The sequence below is a fragment of the Trichomycterus rosablanca genome, chromosome 18 (assembly GCF_030014385.1).
Source record: "Trichomycterus rosablanca isolate fTriRos1 chromosome 18, fTriRos1.hap1, whole genome shotgun sequence".
NCBI lineage: Eukaryota > Metazoa > Chordata > Actinopteri > Siluriformes > Trichomycteridae > Trichomycterus > Trichomycterus rosablanca.
Window position 1 is genome coordinate 12,269,048 of NC_086005.1, and position 17,590 is coordinate 12,286,637.

General features: G+C 38.4%; 1 protein-coding gene across 3 annotated transcripts; it reads right to left on the reverse strand.

The window, feature by feature from the left end:
• Nucleotides 1–1,727: 1,727 nt before the first annotated feature.
• LOC134332828 (galectin-9-like) lies at nt 1,728–17,590 on the reverse strand. Of its 3 annotated transcripts, XM_063014657.1 has the most exons (12): nt 17,464–17,590; nt 17,215–17,303; nt 13,550–13,757; nt 12,295–12,414; nt 10,879–10,950; nt 9,735–9,812; nt 9,211–9,243; nt 7,212–7,289; nt 6,708–6,746; nt 5,732–5,820; nt 4,376–4,532; nt 1,728–2,155 (listed from the first exon to the last, which is right to left on the reverse strand). In XM_063014657.1, the coding sequence occupies exons 1-12, from the start codon at nt 17,491–17,493 to the stop codon at nt 2,009–2,011; spliced, it is 1,140 nt and encodes a 379-aa protein (XP_062870727.1). In that variant the 5' UTR covers nt 17,494–17,590; the 3' UTR covers nt 1,728–2,008. The 3 variants fall into 3 exon arrangements, with proteins under 3 accessions (XP_062870727.1, XP_062870729.1, XP_062870728.1); XM_063014659.1 differs by lacking the exon at nt 7,212–7,289; XM_063014658.1 differs by lacking the exon at nt 10,879–10,950 and having other exon boundaries at nt 17,464–17,589.

Here is a 17,590-nt window from a genome sequence, read left to right on the forward strand (position 1 = left end):
TCCGATTCACAAGGTCCCGATTCGATTCGATCTTCGATTTTCGATTCGATTTTCGATTCAATTTCGATTTAACACATTTAGGCATATTTGAGTTACATTAACAGGTTTTGTTTAAATATGTACAGATGTTCAGAGAACGAATGTGATAATTGTACAAAGAACACTCATTATTAAAAATATTTGTGTATTTTGTTTACATAAATAATTAATCCAAAACAGAGAACAGTAACATTCATTTTTTATTATTATTTTATATGTCTGACACGCTACAACATTGTAAATGTAATGTAAACATACACCTGGCTGTTGAACAGCTTATGCCAAGTTTACACTACACGACACTCTGATTAACACCTGGTCGCTGTAATGTTCACACTGCACGACTCATGGGTGATGGGGGGTTTTACACTACACCATCCATCAACAGGGAGAATCACAGGCGAGCTTCTCTGCTCTCCAAAACTACGTTTTGTCACGAAAACACACGTGAGAAGTGATGAAAGGTTTAATGATACCACGTCCAAACATGCACATCAACAAGTAGCGAGAGATGAAAGTTTGTGCGCTGATGAAATAAATGAATCTGAGTGGATTTGGCAACACGAGCAGCATGGCTTGTTCTATAGTGAGTTGGAGGTTAATAAATATTTTGTTTTGTAGAGAACGATCAGGTCAGAAATACTGTAAAACTCGCGTGTGCTGATGTATTCTGATAGAAACTATATTGCGCTCCACCACCTGTTTACAACCTCTCCCCTGTGTTTCCCCTCGCTGTTTCTCACATCGATTGAGAGCCGAGTTTTGATCGCAGAGCGAACACCGAGTTCCTCCCGAATCCAGCACCGACCCGTCGCCGAGCGAAAATCAGTGCAAAAGGTTGTGTAGTGGTCATAACTTGAGCTTCTGCCATGCTAAACTGATGTGCAGGTCAGATCTCGTTGCATGAAAAAACACTGGCTGGGCACGCGAAATTAAAGGGGGTAACAGATTTCCGTGTGCACCGTAAAAAGGGGCGTATTTAAAAGATCGAGCTCGCGTTTATATGAATCGATATCGGATCGTTCAAATAAAGATCGATTCGAATCGAAAAATCGATTTTATAAACCCACCCCTAATGGACAGTAAGTGTAGTATGTTTTTAACACCAGGTTTACCTGGTACACCTAAAATAATTTCAAGTCTGGGGTTTGTTGAGAATAAAGTCTGATATGGACCACCACACTACATGAGAATGTAATTGCCACCCAATACTGAGCGTTGGATAAGCTGGGTATGTTGTCAGGAAAGCACTTGTGTCAAGCCAATGTCCAGTTTTAGTCTTGTTGATTTGTTTATATTTGCAAGTCAATGCTTCAAACCTTTAACCAATTTCATTCTTCTAGTTTCTGTTTCAGTGCCTTCATCAAAGCCTTCATCAATTTCCAGTACTTATCTAAAACCTGTTATGTGTGAACAGAGTTGGGATGGCCACTTAATTTTTTGTCCTGGCCACTGGAATGGGAAAGATGCAAAAAACATAGACTGGACAGTGAAAAAACAAGGAAAAGGAAGATTGGCAGTTCAAATCCAGGCTCTGCTATGCAGTCACTGTTGGGCACTTGAGCAAGGTGCTTGACCCCAGCCTCCAAACATGCCAGAATATGCGGAAAAGAAAAATAATTTCATTGTACTGTACACGTGTAGATATGACAAATATATGACAAATGAAGACATACTTGAAGTGACAGCATAGTTATTTTATTATATGTTTTATATGAAATTGATGTATATACTGTAAAGGGAGAAACAAAAACTAAACAGTAACATTGTTTCATTGGCATCAAACACTGCTGCAGATTATAGTCATATATACAGTATACCTAAATAATTATTATAGAATCACATTTCTCAAATGATTTACATTTTTACTTTAGTTGATAATGTAAATGGAACAGTAATGTTTCCTCCCAGTACACGCTATGTAAAATAGCTACACAACAACCAGTAAATCTTTCCACAATCTTGATTATTAAACTGTTACATGTCTGAGGCTGATGTTGCCCTCAACCTCCAGGATGTCGATCTGCTGAAAGAGGAGGTGACGATGATTGTAGGTGAACATTTGCACTCCATCAACTGTGACTCTGAAGCACTCAAAGTCACATGTGATGTTCACCTAAAAGGAATATTACACACCTATTATATCAATTTTTAAATTAGACATTGATGTGCTGATAACATTATTATCAAACTGTGGAACACCAGCTTTTTAAATGTAAAATTTCCATATAAAATGACATGCATGTGCTGCTGAGGTGGCGCAGCGGTAAAAACACACGCTGCAACCAGGGTTGGGATCTCGAAAACATCGTATCGAATCTCAGATCTACCTTGTCAGCAGAGGCTAAGCGACCACATGAACAACTATCGGCCTGTTGTTCAGATGGGCGGGACTAAGCCGGATAGGGGTCTGTCTCTGTCAGACTGGTTATGACCTCTGCTGGTTGATTAGAGGCGCCTACACAGAGATGAGGAAAGAGTGCTCCTAGGGTGTGTCTCTCCGTACACAACGCTAGGTGGCACAACACTCGTCAATGTGTGGGTGATAAGATGCATACGGCTTGCTGCCCACGTGTCGGAGGAGGCATGGGTTAGCTTCGATCTCCTTGGTCAGAGCAGGGATCGGCATAGGCGGAGAGGAAGCATGATGCAATTGGGCAATTAGACGCGCTAAAGGGGGAGAAAATTCATTTAAAAAAAAATGACATGCATGTTTATCAGGATTTTATTGCATGTTTTTCACTTTGGTTACATTCATGACATTAACGGTAGTTACTCACTACACAAGGTTATATCAAACACATTCATGGACAATTTTGTATCTCCAATTCACCTCACTTACATGTCTTTGGACTGTGGGAGGAACCCGGAGCACCCGGAGTAAACCCACGCAGACACGGGGAGAACATGCAAACTCCACACAGAAAGAACCCGGGCCGCCCCACCTGGGGATCCAACCCAGGACCTTCTTGCTGTGAGGCGACAGTGCTACCCACTTAGCCACCGTGCCGCCATGACATGCATGTAAACAGGTGTCACAAAGCTAAACAATTGATAATATATAACTTTAATGCAAATAAAATTAGGCACAGATTTCAAATGGCTTTAATTCTAACTTGCAAATTTGTATCTGGAACCAATAGCAAAGCTGCCCCACTGTGCTGACTTCGCAGGAATCACTGCTTTATGTTGACACACGGTTGATCAACATTGCACAAGTGCTAATTGTTGTTGTGTATTGAACAGAATCATACAGTTACCCAACCTGACTTGGGAGACTTGAACATGTGAACCTTTTTGTGGTTGTTTTTGTATATAAAGGCTGTTTTAGCTTATGCTAAGTTCACACTAAGTGTTCAGATCACTGTTCACACTAAACAACTTGATCTCTTGTAATCATGAGTCTTTTAAATCGTTGTGGTTCTCACACTACATGAATGATCAGCAATAGAAGGTCACAAACTACATGATATATCACCAGGAAGAATCTCAGACTAGTCTGTCTGGTCTTAAAGGGGTTAATGATACCATGTCCAAAAATGCAACGTTGGTATTTTGGTTTGCCATGAACGATAAGGTCACAAATACTGTAAAGCTTGTGTGTGTGCCGATGTATTCAGATAGAATCTATATTATTCCCCTTCCCCACACATTTACAACCCCTCCTCTCCAGGGTGTTTCTTCTGTAAACAACAATTACAACCTGATCACAACACCTTTAGCACTACATAAGTCGCCAACAGGTCCAGATATTTAGCATGCCTGATATTTATTGAGTCTGCGAGTGCTCGGCAAGCCACTCTGATCGAGCCGATTTTCAAGCCCCAAGCAAATGCCGATTTGCCTCCGAGCTGGCACATCTAGCGGCAACCTGTCGCCGAGAGAAAGTCAGGGCAAAAATCGTGTAGTGTGAGCTAGGCATTACTTGCTAATACTGACTGAGAGCAAAACATTAAAACTTGGTGTGTATAAAACTTGCTGTACAACCCCCTTTCAAAAAAGTTGGGACAGTAGAAAAGATATAAATAACTTAACTTTTTCAAATATGCAGTAGTTGACCAAAAGTATGTGGACATCTGACTGACCATTGGCATTCATATAATCGTTATTGCAGCTATATTAGCTTCTGCTTTTCTTGGAAGGTTCTGTAATGTGTCTGTTGGCATGTGCTCATATGCCAACAAGCATTTGAACAAGAAAGCCTCCACTTCATCCCAAAGGTGTTCAGAGAGCTTAAAGTAAGGGTTGTAATTTTCATGTACATGGTCAAAACACTTGTTTCCCTTCACTGTTAATCTGTATGTAATTGTTCTTAACTAATTTTGATTTGTATTACCGTAAACTGCTGGCCTCTGTAGAAAGGCATGCCACCTGCTCTCTCTTCTGGACCCCAGATATCTTTCATCAGGCTGTTACACACCACTACGTTCTCATTAAAGCGTGGGTTAAAGTGGAACGCAATTTCAGAGTTATGACGCAGGTTAATGGAGAAGCTGAAAATAACAATCAAAAACAAATACCATTAACAGCAATACAAGCTATGTCTAGGATGACACTGTGGCAGGTAGTGAGGTTATGAACCTTTATTTTTTTTTTTTTATATTAAACCCTCCTGTTTGAGGCGCCCAGGTAGCGCAGTGGGATATTCCGCTACCACACCAGCACCGAGTTTCTGAACTCCTCGGTTTGAAACTCGGTGTTGCCACCGGTCGGCTGGGCGCATCTAGCAGGCATAATTGGCAGTGCCTGCAGCAGATACTAATTGGTGGGGGCCGGACTATGTGTGGGTGGGTGGGTCTTCATACGCTGTGTAAGGACCCTGACTGGCGGAAGAGACACCTGTGCAGAAAGCAGGGGCGAGAAGAGGAGGGCTGTACAAGTGTCAGAAGAGACGTGTACAGCGATGTGCTCTCCTCGGATGCAATCTGGTATCTCTCAGCAGCAGAAGACAAAATTGAGTGCGCTAAATTGGAAGGAAAATGGGGGGGGGACCTTCCTGTTTGGTTACAGTCTAATGAGAGTTGAGCATGTTCTCAAATTATATGCATAGGTCTCTGTGTCATCTGGTTTCCTTACGCTTAAGTTCAAGCAAAACGTGGATTGACTCCACTCAATTATAAATAAATGAGTAATTTAGCCATATCCAGGATGGCTTAGTGATTCAACAGGTAGTGTGGGGGCTGTACAGTTTCAGGGTTCTGGAGTCATCGGTTTGATCTTTTCCTCTAGTCTCAGTCTTTGAAAAGTTTGTCCTCCCTGTGGCCATTTGGGTTTCCCTTGACCTATTTACTTTGATTTCCTCACACTTTTAGATACATGCAAAAGGTAGATCAGCTGCTTTGAATGACCTCTAAATGTAAGCAAATGTAAATGAGCGAGTGTTTGATGCCTTGTGATGAACTGGCACTCTGTCCGGAGTCGAACTCCAAACTTGCACCCGGTGTTTCCAGGTGGCTTTAGATCAACTGAAACCCTGATGAGGACCAAGCAGTCACTAAACATGACTGAATGAATCAGTAAATGAATCATATCTTGGATGGGTTGATGGGGGAGCAGGTAGTGTGGGTTCGGCACAGGTCAGGTTAAAGCAGTTAATAAGCATAACTAAAAATTTAATAAAGTAAACAGATGAGGAATGAATGAGCCACTTTAATCCAGGAATAATCTAAACATTTTGTATTTTTATACACACCTGTCTGCATCTGGGTTGATGGAGCCCTGGATTATAATGGCTTTTCCTGGGTAAAATCCACCCCGTATAACTGCTTTATATGGCAAAACCTGCAAATATAGAATAGATTAAAACAATAAACCAAACACGTCCCTCTTTTTCAAATAATTGGGATTTTTTTTGTGTGTGTTTGCATTTTTTTTGCATTGTCTAAATTCGAACATTAATTTTATTTTACACTTTAGTGACCTCTGCTGGTTGCACACAATCATCCAGGTCTCATCCAGCACGTGTGAAGACATCTGTTACATCTTTACTATCTTGCATTTGATTTTCAGAGATGTACTGACCATGCTACTCTTGCCATATTGTTCTTTTATTTGCTTCATCAAGACGGCACTACTTTCAACCTCTTTTCCCTCAGACACGGATGATCGTGAACGTTGAAAATCGAGCTTGAAAATAAGACTCGAGTCTTGGAGATGGTGGGCTAGGCTATTTGAATTCTGCACCACCTGATCGCTCTGCCACCTGAGCACACCAGTATCCATTGCTCAACACTTCTGCATCTGCATCTGTTAAAATGCATTAATTGCAAAATACATCAATCAAAGCTAAAAAGCACTGAGGTCTCATCAGACAATAAAACTGCCATTTTGTTATTCAGTCTTAAACAACCTAGACAGTAGTTTGTTAGTAGTCATTCACTTCAAAATGTTCAGAATCTTTGACATACGCATGTGTCCTTTTCCACATCTGTATTTTTCTATGATTAGATATTTAAATATTTCAAATGTTTAACTGATTCTATTCTATGTTGATTGATTCTGTGGACAGTCTCTAGCACACGGATAGACATCAGAAAGAGTTCGGCAAAGCATTGCGCAAGACTGAATGAGTCTTAATTACCAATTCAAATTAAAAAACAACTAAAGAAATCATGTGTACTGACCACTACACATAATCACATGCAATAATGTGTGTTTGTGGTTCTTACATGAAGCAGTGGAAGTGGAGCAGTGCACAGAGAATGTGGCTATGAAAAAAAAATAGCAGTATCAGGTTAGATGATAAACTCTGAAAAATTAGACACAATCAAGCCTCATTCTAAGTCTAAACATCTATTTGCAGCTCTAAACCAGAACAAGAACTTTTCTCTTGATAAAGAGCTTTTATTAGACAAATGTGACCAGATCCAAGTAAGGAAGTGTAGGTGCTTGTGGACACGGCAGCCCTGCATTAATTATTAACCACTAATTAATCTTTACCTACAATGTTTAATGAGATAATCAATATCAAAGTAAAATCTATCAAAGTCATCTCCATTCTTAATTTTATTAGTAATTATTTGTGCATTTAAAGTAACTGTACATTAGATTGTTTAAATATTAAACACATTTAACCACAGCAACTTTGTTCACGCATCTCAACCCAAGGTACCAACAATATGAAGGTAAAATAATTTACACAGTTAGTACAAGTAATAAAATAAGAGTATTACCTGCACTAGACTAGCATTGGGCATAATAATCTTGACTAATTTTTTATTGTGTGATGCTCTTTGACGACCCAGTGGCTCCTGTACGTAAAAAAATTGTGCATGTTATGACGTTCAACTATATATTTTTAATTTCATGGTTCTCCACAGAGTCCATTTATCTTACATGATTGCATCAAATATGTAGATTTTTACACGCTTACACGATTATATAATTAAATCATTTTAATAATAATTATCTGTACATTTACATTTGGCCAGTAATTATATGGATTCTATCTTGCACAATATCTAAATCAATAAAATAAAATAAAACATGATATAAATCAGGCTTAGTTAAATATTTGATTTGGAAATAAATTAGAAAGTTAGAAATAAATGATTTAAATAACTAATAATTAAATCATGTTTCTAAATGTTATGTATATAAAATTTTATTATTAATGTACAAATTAAAGTACAACAAAAAATAGACCAGTAAATCACTAATGGGATTGTTTACAAGGGGTAAAGTGTGGGTAGCCCAGAGGATCCGAATTCTGAGACATATCATTTGAAAACCTAAATCAAGATTTATAAAAGTGGGTCTAACAATTTAGAAAAGGGCAAATAAGGTCTCAACAATTTAGAAAAGGGCAAATAAAGTCTCAACAATTTAGAAAAGAGCAAATAAAGTCTCACCGTATGCCGAGGTACCTTAGAATGATAATAACAATGTTTTTGGAATAATGCTACAGCTCTGTATGTAATGATCCAAATGAAATACCAAAATCAGTTCACTAAAATAACTCCATCAATACACATTCCTTATCAAATGCACCATGAATCAAACACAGTTACATCTTCAGATCTAAACAGTTATACAGTACACACAGTGCATTTAAAGTAACTGTACATTAGATTTTTCAAATATTTGGTGTAATATTAAACACATTTAACCACGGCAACTTTGTTCACACATCTCAACCCAACACACCCTTTGATCAAACACACCCTCTAGTTATAAAGGACACATTTTAAAACTAAAATATCAGTACATTTAAAAATATTTACTACTTTGTTTATTGCATAGTTTAGCTTTTCTTCGGCTATAACATTAGTGTTTTAATGCAATAAATACAAAAAAAATTCAGCCTTAGCAGGTTAGTTCGGAAGTGGTTGGTGGCAAGACCATTATCCCATGCCCCCCATCACCATTTAAATTAATCAAAAGGCCCCTCTATGTACTGATTTAAATTTATGAATAAACATGTTTCACCCATAAGCTTCATGTAATGTTAGAATACATCAGTGTTCCCCTTAGCTATTAATATGCCCCCAGCCCCATCCCAATAAATTTCATTTATGGTTACACCCTTGGTTGGTGGTATTCGTGTTGGTAGGGTTATGATAAGGAATCGTTACACCACTTAAAGATTTATATTTTGAAACCACTGCAGTGTTGCTTTTGTGTCAAAGTCTTGCTAACGGACAGTTTTTCCTCCAGTATCTTTTCATACCATGCACCGTTTATTTTATTATCAACCCTAACCAGATTGCCAATCCAGTCTGTTAAAATGCATTAACTGCCAATACTACCACCACCACATTTTACACATGCCACTTTTAATCCAAGCTAAAAAGCACTGAGGTCTCATCAGACAATAAAACTTTCTGCCATTTTGTTATTCAGTCTTAAACAACCTAGACAGTAGTTTGTTAGTAGTCATTCACTTCAGAATGTTCAGAATCTTTGACATACGCATGTGTCCTTTTCCACATCTGAACTTTTCTATAATTAGATATTTAAATATTTTAAATGTTCAACTGATTCTATCCTATGTTCATTGATTCTGTGGACAGTCTCTAGCACACGGATAGACATCAGAAAGAGTTCGGCAAAGTGTTGCACAAGACTGAATTAGTCTTAATTACCAATTCAAATAAAAAAACAACTAAAGAAATCATGTTTACTGACCACTACACATAATCACATGCAATACTGTGTGTTTGTGGTTCTTACATAAGCCGGTTGAGCTCTGCACTGAGGAGGTGGCTATGGAAAAAAAATAGCAGTATCAGGTTAGACAGATGATAAACTGTGAAAGATTAGACACAATCAAGCCTAATTCTAAGTCTAAACATCTGTTTGCAGCTCTAAACCAGAACAAGAACCTTTCTCTTAAAGAGCTTTTATTAGACAAATGTGACCAGATCCAAGTAAGGAAGTGTAGGTGCTTGTGGACATGGCAGCCCTGCATTTAGTACTTTGTGCAGCCACCTTCCACCAATATATCACTAATTTATCTTTTCCTACAATGTTTAATTAGATTAAATAATCAATATCAAAGAATCTAAAGTCATCTCCATTCTTAATTTTATTAGTAATTAATTGTGCATTTAAAGTAACTATACATTAGATTGTTTAAATATTAAACACATTTAACCATATGGCAAATTTGTTCACACATCTCAACCCAAGGTACCAACAATATGAAGGTAAAATAATTTACACAGTTAGTACAAGTAATAAAATAAGAGTATTACCTGCACTAGACTAGCACTGGGCAGAATTGTCTTGACAAATTTTTTATTGTGTGATGCTCTTTGACGACCCAGTGGCTCCTGTACGTAAAAAAATTGTGCATGTTATGACGTTCAACTATATATTTTTTATTTCATGGTTCTCCACAGAGTCCATTTATCTTACATGATTGCATCAAATATGTAGATTTTTACACGCTTTATAAATAACTCTTACATTATTTAATTAAATATATAATTACACCATAACATTATTTAATTATATAATTAAATTATTTTAATAATAATTATCTGTACTTTTACATTTGGCCAGTAATTATATGGATTCTATCTTGCACAATATTTAAATAATTTAAAAAAACATGTTATGAATCAGGCTTAGTTAAATATTTGATTTGGAAATAAATTAGAAAGTTAGAAATAAATGATTTAAATAATTAATAATTAAATCATGTTTCTAAATGTTAATGTTAATATGATTAATTTGAAAAGGTTGAAGGTGCAATGCCAAATAATCACAAAAACAAATTTTGATTTATTACTTATGTACAAATTATTTATATACTTATGTGTATAATATTTTATTATTAATGTATAAATTAAAGTACAACAAAAAATAGACCAGTAAATCACTAATGGGATTGTTTACAAGGGGTAAAGTGTGGGTAGCCCAGAGGATCCGAATTCTGAGACATATCATTTGAAAACCTAAATCAAGATTTATAAAAGTGGGTCTAACAATTTAGAAAAGGGCAAATAAGGTCTCAACAATTTAGAAAAGGGCAAATAAAGTCTCAACAATTTAGAAAAGAGCAAATAAAGTCTCACCGTATGCCGATCATAAATTATCGAGGTACCTTAGAATGATAATAACAATGTTTTTGGAATAATGCTACAGCTCTGTATGTAATGATCCAAATGAAATACCAAAATCAGTTCACTAAAATAACTCCATCAATACACATTCCTTATCAAATGCACCATGAATCAAACACAGTTACATCTTCAGATCTAAACAGTTATACAGTAGATTTGATTTTTGAACTAATTAAACACACCAACTTAGTTCACACATCTTAACCCAAGGTACCAAGACTCTGGAGCTGAGAGAATATGCTAAATAAAAGTAATAAAATAAGAGTATTACATGCACTAGACCAGCATTGGGCCGAACTACCATGAATTCAGGGTGTAATCCTCCTTGATGACCCAGTGGCTCCTGTATGTAAAAAAATTATGAAGGATTTTTGCATAATTTAATTAAATATATAATTAAATAATTATAATAATATCTGTATATTTACATTTGGCCAGTAATAATAATGATTCTATGTGGCAACATATTTAAATAAATAAAAACATATAACAGGGTATAAATCAGTCTTTGTGAACTAATTAAAATAATTAGAAATGATCTTTATTAATTATTAAATCATTTTATCTCAGTTCCGTAATGTAAATATTGAGTAATTTTAAAAGGTTGAAGGTTTGTAACTCTAAATAGGTTTGCCTTTTGCAATGCCAAATAATCAGCACCAAAATAAAAAAAACCAATATATTTTGATTTATAAAAAATATCCCAAATACAGTACAACAAAATAGATTTCAGCATTATTTAGAGACATCAGAAACATAATCTCTTCTCCAGACTGCCCAAAGTTTGGAATTACAAGTCAAAATTTTAGGGGCACTCTGGTGCTGGTAAGGTCTTCAATACTAGCTCACTACTGCGTAATGTTGGAGCTCTTGAGTTCAAATTTCAGCCGTGCTAATCAGCCTTGCCTACTGTTGAACAGACACAAATGATTGTGTCTAAGGGAGAATAGAGGAAGAAATTTGCTGTTTGGCTGAGAAACCTGCATGAGAGGTGGATAATTGATGGGAGCCGTAGTGTGGCTCTCTGTACGCGTTACAGCTCTCTGCCACTGGCAGGTAAAAAGAAGCAGCTGGTGTTTGTGGGCGTGTGTTAGTAAAATTGCAATTGGGAAGTGGAAACAACTAGATTAAAAGAAAAGCCCCCCGAAGTCCAAAAATATTTATAATGAGCTCAGGCCATCAGACATGACTGAGATGATGATCTTTTTGATGTCTCTCATGTCTGGATATACTGTATTTGGCTTCTACATTAACATTTAAAAAAAAGTTCAGTTGGGTGACCTGCAGAATCTTTATATAAAGAATGTGATACCATTGCATGCGCTGATGATCATAACCTTGACTGAGTTAATCAGTGCACTAAATAATATTGTTTGTTTATTCGGATTTTAATGTCATGTTTTACACTTTGGTTACATTCATAACAGAAACGTTCACAAGCTTTAACGCCAAACACAGTCATGGACAATTTTGTATCTCCTATTCACCTCACTTGCATGTTTTTGGACTGTGGGAGGAAACCGAAGCACCCGGAGGAAACCCACGCGGACACAGGGAGAACATGCAAACTCCACACAGAAAGGACTCGGACCACGACACCTGGGGATCGAACCCAGGACCTTCTTGCTGTGAGGCGACAGTGCTACTCACTGAGCCACCGTGCCGACTAGATAATATTGATACTTACAGAAGTGTTTTGGAAAGTGATGGATGTAATCTCCACACCCCCTTGCACAGAGATGGCATTCACATAGGAGACAGGAAGGCGGTGCAAATAATTCCAGAACTGGGATTGATTTATGGACACCTGAGACAGAATAACACAATTTTATTTTTATATTTATATTAGATTTTATAATGTCATTGAACTATAGTTAATATTTATGATTGCTGTAGCCAGTAATTTCTCTGCACCCATAAAAATAGATCTAAGTTAACTGCACCCAATAAAAAGCAGATGTAACAACAGTCTTTGTTGTTCTGCAGGAATTCTGCCATGAATTAGGAGCTGCTGGAGCATACTGTAGGTGGCACTGTTCATTATCAGACCAGCTTTTTTTGCCATGAACTTGATAATGATAATGGGTTTGACTAAAGCTTGTTGATTGCAGTGGTTTAGAAGAGGCAGATGTAGGGGCTTCTGTCTTCTTTCTAAAAACCATGGCAGTGTAATGCTTGATTGACTGTAGAGAGTGTCATCTATGTTCCTGCTGCTTTTAATTCATGTTTTGTCAAGGAAGAAGAAGCTTAGCATGGTAACTTTTAAAAGATCACTGTTCACTGTTGTGTACTTTGTAATAGGTACAGTCAAACTAGCCCTATTTGTATGGCCACAGAGAAGTCACCAGCTGTATTCAGTCATCTTCTCCTTCTTCTAACTCGGCCTTTGTCCCGTTTGGTTGCGGGGTCGGCTCTCGGCGGATCATGATCCGCATTGATTTGGCACAATTTTACGCCGGATGCCCTTCCTGACACAACCCTCCCTATTTTATCCGGGCTTGGGACCAGCACTACGATGCACTGGTTTGTGCATCTAGCAGCTAGGTATCTATAGGACAATTCAGTGTTTCCAATGAGCCTGATGGAATGTTTTTGTACTGTGGGAGGAAACCGGAGCACCCGGGGGAAACCCACGCGGACACAGGGAGAACATGCAAAACCACTAAGCCACCGTGTCGCCCCGTAGTCAGTCATAATCACCAACAAGGAACAATGGTGAAGTAAGTTAAATGACATTATATAACTACATCAATAAGTTAATAATCTAAATTTCTGTATTTATATTTTTGCAGACTTATCAAATAATTATATAATTAAATACTTCCATAAAAGAGTTGAGGATCAAATTATTTATATTTAAACAGTTTAATGAACTTAAATTAAACATTGACAAATATGCAATAAGAGAATAAAAATGGTTAATAAAAATTCTGCTTTCAAACCGAATAGTAGTCCCGATTGACCAAGAAGGTGAGGATGAAGTTAGAGCCTCTGGGAAGTGGAGTGTGGTTGCTTCGTTCTTCTGTACCCCAGGACGAACTCTGCAGTGTGTTACACACCACGTAGCCTGAGTTGCCGGTATAGCGTGGGTTAAAGTGGAGGGCTATATCTGCCGATGCTTGGATGCCACATTGCAAATTCACATGAAACCTGACCATAAAAATTTGTTTAAATATGTTGTTAAAATAACCATATTAGTATTTTACTTTAAATCAAAATTCATAAATAAAATACTAAGTGAGATATTACATTGTTATATACAAATCCACAAATACAAATCCACACAAAATAGAAAAATTTAATTATTTATATACGTATATACAGTGTATCACAAAAGTGAGTACACCCCTCACATTTCTGCAAATATTGTATTATATCTTTTCATGGGACAACACTATAGAAATAAAACTTGGATATAACTTAAGAGTAGTCAGTGTACAACTTGTATAGCAGTGTAGATTTACTGTCTTCTGAAAATAACTCAACACACAGCCATTAATGTCTAAATGGCTGGCAACATAAGTGAGTACACCCCACAGTGAACATGTCCAAATTGTGCCCAAAGTGTCAATATTTTGTGTGACCACCATTATTATGCAGCACTGCCTTAACCCTCCTGGGCATGGAATTCACCAGAGCTGCACAGGTTGCTACTGGAATCCTCTTCCACTCCTCCATGATGACATCACGGAGCTGGTGGATGTTAGACACCTTGAACTCCTCCACCTTCCACTTGAGGATGCGCCACAGGTGCTCAATTGGGTTTAGTCCATCACCTTTACCTTCAGCTTCCTCAGCAAGGCAGTTGTCATCTTGGAGGTTGTGTTTGGGGTCGTTATCCTGTTGGAAAACTGCCATGAGGCCCAGTTTTCGAAGGGAGGGGATCATGCTCTGTTTCAGAATGTCACAGTACATGTTGGAATTCATGTTTCCCTCAATGAACCGCAGCTCCCCAGTGCCAGCAACACTCATGCAGCCCAAGACCATGATGCTACCACCACCATGCTTGACTGTAGGCAAGATACAGTAGTCTTGGTACTTCTCACCAGGGCGCCGCCACACATGCTGGACACCATCTGAGCCAAACAAGTTTATCTTGGTCTCGTCAGACCACAGGGCATTCCAGTAATCCATGTTCTTGGACTGCTTGTCTTCAGCAAACTGTTTGTGGGCTTTCTTATGCGTCAGCTTCCTTCTGGGATGACGACCATGCAGACCGAGTTGATGCAGTGTGCGGCGTATGGTCTGAGCACTGACAGGCTGACCTCCCACGTCTTCAACCTCTGCAGCAATGCTGGCAGCACTCATGTGTCTATTTTTTAAAGCCAACCTCTGGATATGACGCCGAACACGTGGACTCAACTTCTTTGGTCGACCCTGGCGAAGCCTGTTCCGAGTGGAACCTGTCCTGGAAAACCGCTGTATGACCTTGGCCACCATGCTGTAGCTCAGTTTCAGGGTGTTAGCAATCTTCTTATAGCCCAGGCCATCTTTGTGGAGAGCAACAATTCTATTTCTCACATCCTCAGAGAGTTCTTTGCCATGAGGTGCCATGTTGAATATCCAGTGGCCAGTATGAGAGAATTGTACCCAAAACACCAAATTTAACAGCCCTGCTCCCCATTTACACCTGGGACCTTGACACATGACACCAGGGAGGGACAACGACACATTTGGGCACAATTTGGACATGTTCACTGTGGGGTGTACTCACTTATGTTGCCAGCAATTTAGACATTAATGGCTGTGTGTTGAGTTATTTTCAGAAGACAGTAAATCTACACTGCCATACAAGTTGTACACTGACTACTCTAAGTTATATCCAAGTTTCATGTCTATAGTGTTGTCCCATGAAAAGATATAATGAAATATTTGCAGAAATGTGAGGGGTGTACTCACTTTTGTGATACACTGTATATATATATATATATATATATATATATATATATATATATATATTATTTATGCATTTTCTCTCCTTTGTTCTCCCTTTTAGCGCGTCCAATTGCCCGATTGCGTCATGCGTCCTCTCCACCAATGCCAGTCACTGCTCTGATTGAGGAGAACGAAGCAAACCCACACCCCCTCCGACACGGCATTGCGTACGGAGAGACACACCCTGAGAGCACTTTTTTCTCATTTCTGTGCAGGCGCCACCAATCAGCCAGCAGAGGTCATAATTGCTTTAGTTATGCAAGAGAGAGAGACCCTCTCCGGCTTAATCCCACCCATATCTGAACAACAGGCCAATCGTTGTTCATGTGGCTGCTCAGCCTTGCCGGCAGGCTGAGCTGAAATTGGATACGATGTATTCGAGATCCCAACCTTGGTTCCAGCGTGTGTTTTTACCGCTGCGCCACTGGGTCCTTAATTCTTAATTAAGATCATTCTGATGGGGTTTAAATGATATGTGTAACTGTTTTGTGTTGAAATTATTGCATTGTTCTTAGTCCAAACAATGCTTTAGTTTCGCCCTAAGCCGGATACAAACCTAGAGCGGAAGAATGTGCGCTCTGCCCACTGCACTACTCAAACAGCGGAATAATAACCAAGTTGTTATGCCGCTCAGGTGGCGCAGCGGTAAAACACACGCTGTTAACCAGAGCTGAGATCTCGAATACATCGTACCGAATCTCGGAGCTGAGATTTGCCGGCTGAGGCTGAGTAGCTACATGAACAACGATTGGCCTGTTGTTCAGATAAGGGGCAGGACTAAGCCGGATGGGGACTCTCTCAGACTAGTGCGATTACGACCTTTGCTGGCTGGTTGGTGGCGCCTGTGCGGAGATGGTGAAGGAGTGCGGTAGAGGGTGTGGCCCTCCGTGAGGATGATTGACGGGTAGAAATTGGATGCGCTAAAGTGGGAGAAAAAGGGGTAAAAAAAAAAAAACCAGGTTGTTATGCTGATATGCCTGCGCACACACTGTGTGACTAAAAGTAAACACTCCTTAAAATAATAACCACACGCTTTCTAATTCCCACGATAGCAGCAGTTTCCTTTTGTTTCATACATATCGCCCTGTCTCAGTCTAATCTGCAGCATTTCTCTCCCATTGATAAAATATGGAACAAAGCACGTCCCATATCAGTTCAATACGAAACACGACATTTGGTTTCCAAATAAGGAACGATTCCGTATTTTACGCGGCGGTTGGCAACCCTACTCATACCGTACCCCATACAAAGTTAATAAAACAGTGGTCTCTTGTCAAGGTCATAAAGAAAAACCAAACTGTTCTTAATTCAGGTCTGGCCATCCAGACAAATGTCCTTTATGCATAAGCTTGTCTTGTCTGACCTTGGCAAGTGACCAGTGTTTCTTGTATCTTTTAATCGGATAAATTAAACTAGCCAGTGAATGCACCACCTAATCCTAATCAACCTTAATTATTGACAAGAATTCAGAAATTCAGAACTTTCTACACCACTTAGTTGCCATACATATATATTCATCCTAGTGTACACACCGAATATATAGGACACCAGATTCTGATATATCATCTTAATTTTGTGATTGTGTTGCAAAAAAACATCTTTTCTTTGATGTGTTATGTACAAAAAACAATCTGCCTGTTATATATGGACAAACAGGCAGCGTATACCTTACCTCTCTGCATCTGGCTTGACTCGTCCAATCAGTGTGATCGACTTCCCTTCATACAAGCCCCCTTGGATAAATCCCATAAATGGGAGTTTCTAATTGAGACAGATTGACATATTTTTGAGTTTAAGGCTGTAATTTCATATAGAAATAAATAAATCATTAAAAACAGGATTTTTATGACCAGAACAAGTACATTCTTTAAGAGCCTGGTACAAATTAAAATATACAATCATTTTAAAACACAGTGCTTACCGGATTAAAGTACGGATTCTGGTAGGCCATGGCAAAGCAAGGTAAAAATGAACAGGGTACAAGATTCGACTTCTTTAAGTACCTGTCAGCTATCAGAAGCTGCTCCTGAGTTTTAGTTTACAGAATA